This window comes from Mandrillus leucophaeus, unplaced genomic scaffold, assembly GCF_000951045.1.
Source record: "Mandrillus leucophaeus isolate KB7577 unplaced genomic scaffold, Mleu.le_1.0 Scaffold139, whole genome shotgun sequence".
In the NCBI taxonomy this organism is placed as follows: Eukaryota; Metazoa; Chordata; class Mammalia; order Primates; family Cercopithecidae; genus Mandrillus; species Mandrillus leucophaeus.
The window spans coordinates 1,663,810-1,669,086 of NW_012101354.1; the positions used below are offsets into that span (position 1 = coordinate 1,663,810).

The 5,277-nt window shown below is 46.1% G+C and overlaps 1 protein-coding gene across 3 annotated transcripts in view; it reads right to left on the reverse strand.

The window, feature by feature from the left end:
- The window catches only part of SETDB1 (SET domain, bifurcated 1), a 54,078-nt gene that overhangs the window by 14,520 nt on the left and 34,281 nt on the right, over positions 1 to 5,277 (reverse strand). For 2 of the 3 annotated variants that reach the window (XM_011973595.1, XM_011973594.1), the window contains exons 11-14: positions 4,276 to 4,432; positions 4,028 to 4,183; positions 2,463 to 3,095; positions 2,069 to 2,185 (exon numbers count right to left, since the gene is read on the reverse strand). In XM_011973595.1, coding sequence (XP_011828985.1) covers positions 2,069 to 2,185; positions 2,463 to 3,095; positions 4,028 to 4,183; positions 4,276 to 4,432 — 1,063 coding nt within the window. Of the gene's footprint in view, positions 1 to 2,068; positions 2,186 to 2,462; positions 3,096 to 4,027; positions 4,187 to 4,275; positions 4,433 to 5,277 lie in introns of all 3 variants that reach the window. The other variant, XM_011973593.1, reaches the window with a different exon arrangement.

Below are 5,277 nucleotides of genomic sequence, written 5' to 3' on the forward strand. Positions count from 1 at the left end.
AAAAAAAAATTTATTTTTAAATTATTTATTTGAGACAGAGTCTTGCTGTGTTGCCCAGGATGGAGTGCAGTGGTGCAATCTCAGCTTACTGTAACCTCTGCCTTCCAGGTCCAAGCGATTCTCCTGCCTCAGCTTCCCAAATAGCTGAGATTACAGGCGTGCGTGATCATGCCTGGCTAATTTTTGTATTTTTAGTACAGACGGGGTTTCACCAAGTTGACCAGGCTGGTCTTGAACTCCTGACCTCAGGTGATGCACCCACCTTGGCCTCCCAAAGTGTTGGGATTACAGGCGTGAGTCACTGTGCCTGGCCAACCATTTTTTTTTTGAGATGTAATTTCACTCTTCTTGCCCAGGCTGGAGTGCAATGGTGCGGTCTTGGCTCACTGCAACCTCCTCCTCCTGGGTTCAAGTGATTCTCCTGTGTCAGCCTCCCAAGTAGCTGGGATTATAGGTGCTCGCCACCATCCCCGGCTAGTTTTTGTATTTTTAGTAGAGATGGGGTTTCACCATATTGACCAGGCTGGTCTTGAACTCCTGACATCAAGCAATCTGCCTGCCTCGGCCTCGCAAAGTGCTGGGATTACAGGCGTGAGCCACCACTCCTGGCCCCAACAATTTTTGTTTTTAGACACAGGGTCTTACTATGTTGCCCAGTCTGGTCTCAAACTCCAGGCCTCAAGCAATCTTTTGGCCTTGCCCTCCTCAGTAGCTGTCCTCAAACTCATGCCGGTTCTACCTCCTCTGCTCAACCCTTAAATGTTGGCGGACCCAGGGTTTACTCCTGAGCCACCTTCTCTATTATCAACGTTGTGTCTAGGTGAACTCATCCAGGCTTTGAATATCATTCCTGTGCTGATGATTCCTAAATTTTTATATCCAACTCTTACACTTCTCTCCAGAAATCCCAGTGCCTTCTTGACGTTTCTACTTGGATTGCCTGACAGGCATTTCGGACTTAACATGGCCAAAACAAAAACTGAATTTCACTCAAACCTATTACTCCTTTGGTCTTCCATCTCAGTAAAAAGCACCAAAAACCACTTAGATGCTCAAGTCAAAAATTTAGGAATTGTCTTTGCTTCTACTTTTTCCCCCAACTCCACAATCTATCCAATTCTGTAGATCTACCTATTAATGCATCCCAAATCTATCCTTCTTACCTCTACTGTCACCTCCATTCTATTGCAAGCCATAGCTACAACCATGTCTTTCTCTGCTATACTCCTATAATGATCTCCTAATTGGTCTTCCAAGATCTACTTTCGCCATCCTAAGACCTATGATCTACAAAGAAGCCAGAATAATCTGAAAAAGGTAGGTCATATCACTTGGCTGCTTAAAATTCTCTAAGAGCACCATGAATTTGATTCTAACTTTTCTTTTTTCTTTCTTTTTTTTTTTTTTTAAGGCAGAGTCTCGCTCTTGTCACCCAGGCTGGAGTGCACTGGCACGATCTCGGCTCACTGCAACCTCTGCCTCCTGGGTTCAAGCGATTCTCCTGCCTCACTCTCCCGAGTAGCTGGGACTACAGGCGCCCGCCACCACACCTGGCTAATTTTTGTATTTTTAGTAGAGACAGGCTTTCACCATGTTGGCCAGGCTGGTCTCAAACTCCTGACCTCAGGTGATCCACCTACCTCGGCAACCGAAAGTGCTGGGATTACAGGTGTGAGCCACTGTATCAGCCTGATTCTAACTTTTTTCATTCTGGTTTATAAAGCCCTATGTAATCAAGTCCCTGCCTACTTCTCTCTGAACACGTCACTTACAAGAGTAAATCATAATCTGTTAAGACATTCATTTAGCTATGAAATTAAGATAATCTTTTTTTGCAACAGAAAATTGCTAGACACTATTCAATCATCCTATGTCTTCATTTCAAGGAAAGACCAAGAAAAAAAGTGTTTGAGAAGTCAGGAAATAAGATCTAATTAATAAAATGCCTCTTCTGGTATTCTATTTTTGGTTCCAATTTTTAGATTTCTGATGATTTCTATAAGCAGAGAAAAACAAGAACATGCTCCTCAGTCTCTCTGAGGTATTGTGCTATTCCTTGACCACTTACCCTGTGGGTAGACACTCTTCTAGTCTCTTGTACTGGTAGCCAGAGTTAGGGTTGATTTGGCCTCCTGGGGTACAGGCTGTAGCCTGGATAGTTAGTTGATGGCAGGCACACTTGGACCTATATGACAGAGAGAAATAAAGGAAAGGAGCAGGGGGATCAGAGAACAAAATAACACAATACACATGTACCCAGGGTTGCTCAGTGTGGCCATGTCAGACTCCAGTCTCCCTACCTCATAGCTTTCATAGAGGCCTTATAGCAGGAGTTCCAGGTGAGGGAGGAGGTAAAGGAAGATGGGGAAAGCAGTACAGATACAAGGGAAAGGAAGAGGTGAAAAGGAAGACAACCATAACAAAGTTGGAAGCAGGGGCAGCAATTCTCCCCACCAACTCACTTGTCCCGACACCCATCCTTGCAGTCACAGCCAACCAGAAATTCAGGGCCTGTGTTAATGAAAACACCCTTGCCCGGGATACGTTCCTTGCTGTAGGCCACCTGGGGTGGAGGGGTTGTGTCAATCTCATTGACACAGGATAGGGGAACATCTTCCTTCCCATAGGTGATGTCCAAAATATAGTAAAAAGGCTTATAGGGCTGAAACTTTCGGTCCACAAGAACATATGGATCCAAACAGAACATCTCCAGGAAGAGGAAGTCACAGCCAGTCTCGAAAAGGTAGCGTTCAATCTCCTGCATTGTCCGAAGGCAAAGACCACAAGGTGTCTTATAGATAACATGAAAGCCCATCTTGCGGTTAACTCGACGCCGGGCTGTCATCCGCCGGAAGTCATACAGTAATGGAACCAGCAGAGGGTTCTTGCCCCGGTACTGCTCATTCCTCATAGGTCTGACTCGAGACAGACAGGTATAGCTGCAGACATGAGGTAAGTAGAAAAGCTTCTCCATGGGAGCACGGTAGGAGGGCTCTGCTGGGGCCCGCTCCAGCATGCCATGGAAGGCTGGGGGTGCTGGAGGGGCTGGGGGTGCTGAGGGTGCTGGGGCAGAGGCTGTGGAGCCTAAAGGTGATCTGCAAATGAGATACAAGTGATCAGATCAGAAGGCAACAGGACCTCTGTTGTATAATTAACCCTCCAGGTAGCTAAGCCATTTCTCTCATCTTTCAAGCAGCTGTGCTCCTGAAGCTAAAGATGATTCAAGGAAGATCTTCCCTTGCCCTATCAAAGCTGGACAACGAAAATCCCTGGTTACTCTTCACTGACTGATAACATCTCTATTTCTTTTTTTTTTTGAGATGGAGGTTTGCTCTTTTTGCCCAGGCTGGAGTACAATGGCATGATCTCGGCTCACCGCAACCTCCGCCTCCCGGGTTCAAGCAATTCTCCTGCTTCAGCCTCCCGAGTAGCTGGGATTACAGGCATGTGCCACCACGCCCGGCTAATTTTGTACTTTTTAGTAGAGACAGGGTTTCTCCATGTTGGCCAGGCTGGTCTCCTGACCTCAGGTGATCCGCCCGCCTCGGTCTCCCAAAGTGCTGGGATTACAGGCATGAGCTACTACTGCGCCTGGCCTAACATCTCTATTTCAACAGTGTACCTTTTCCTAAAATGTATTTGCCTGTGAATTACGGAAGTAGAGTCCAGTCTTCTACTAATATATTTTTTGTCTGCTGTGTGTTCCAGAAATGTCCTTACTAACTCCCAGGATTCAAGGAAGGAGGCTGTGGTGTTTCCTTTCTATTTTAGCAATGATGGAACCATGTTCAACAAGAAGTTTTAACAAATGGCTTTCTGATGATACCACATTTCCAAGCACCCAGCTTCTGATTCAATTATTCTTACTTTCTATTTCTTAGAAACTTCTATGGGTAAAGCTTCCTTTTCAAGTCCAAACTCCTCACCATCATAAACTTAAACTAAGCCCTTCAGAGCCAAGGAACCTTCCCCTACACAGTGACCACTCATTGCTATCCTGCCTACAGAGAGCCTCAGATTTTCTCACCTATACGTCTGGTTGATCCCAGGTTTCCCACCAGAGACATTTTCACTGAGTGCAGGAGACGTAGGGGAGGAATGACCAGAGCCCACAGATCCTGGTCGGAAGGATGTGCTCTTTTTGGCTACCTGCTTCCGTGACTGGGCAAGCTGGCTTTCCAAGCTTCTAGGAGATCAGAGAAGAGGGCGTATAGTAAGGGATGTGCAAAATATAATATGAAAGAAACTGAAGAAAAAAGAAAGAATAACACTTACTCACTGTCACCTGCTTGGGGAGATAGAGGTGGAGCAGGTGGGAAAGGTGGGGCAGGTGGAGCTGTAGGCTGTGGGGGTTCCACTGGCTTGAACTGGGTTCCAGTACCGGTCAGATCCTGTGTGTACTGGACAACAGGGCCTTTGCTCCTCACAGCACCTATAGGAAAAAGGAATTGATCACTGAGAAGATGATAGCTATGATGCTTGTATTCAGTCACACATCTGATCCTTAACTTATACAACATAAAAATGCAGCAATGGCGGGGCGCGGTGGCTCATGCCTGTAATCCCAGCAGTTTGGTAGGTCAAGGCAGGAGGGTTGCTTGAGGTCAAGAGTTTGATACCAGCCTGGCCAACATGGTGAAACCCTGTCTCTACTAAAAATACAAAAATTAGATGGGCATAGTGGTGCACATCTGTAATTCCAGCTGCTCAGGAGGTGCATGACAATCACTTGAAACCAGGAGGTGGAAGTTGCAGTGAGGCGAGATCACGGCACTGCACTCCAGCCTGGGCAACAAAACAAGAATTTGTCTCAAAAAACAAACAAACAAACAAACAAAAAAGCAATGGACACATTCTGAGTAAGTGCTTAGACTCTCAGTTCCTATTATTGACTGGCATGGATGCTGGCATATGTTGTTTTGACTTAGATAATACTTTTTTTATTAAAGTGAAAGCAAGTTTATTAAGAAAGTAAAGGAATAAAAGAATAGCGGTCGGGTGCAGTGGCTCATGCCTTTAGTCCCAGCACTTTGGGAGGCTGAGGCGGGCGGATCACCTGAGGTCAGGAGTTCAAGACCAGCCTGGCCAACATGGAGAAATCCTGTCTCTACTAAAAATACAAAACTTAGCCGGGCATGGTGGCAGGTGCTTGTAACCCTAGTTACTTGGGAGGCTGAGGCAGGAGAATTGCTGGAACCCGGGAGGCGGAGGTTGCAGTGAGCTAAGATGGTGCCAGTGCACTACAGCCTGGGTGAAAGAACCAGATTCTATCTCAAA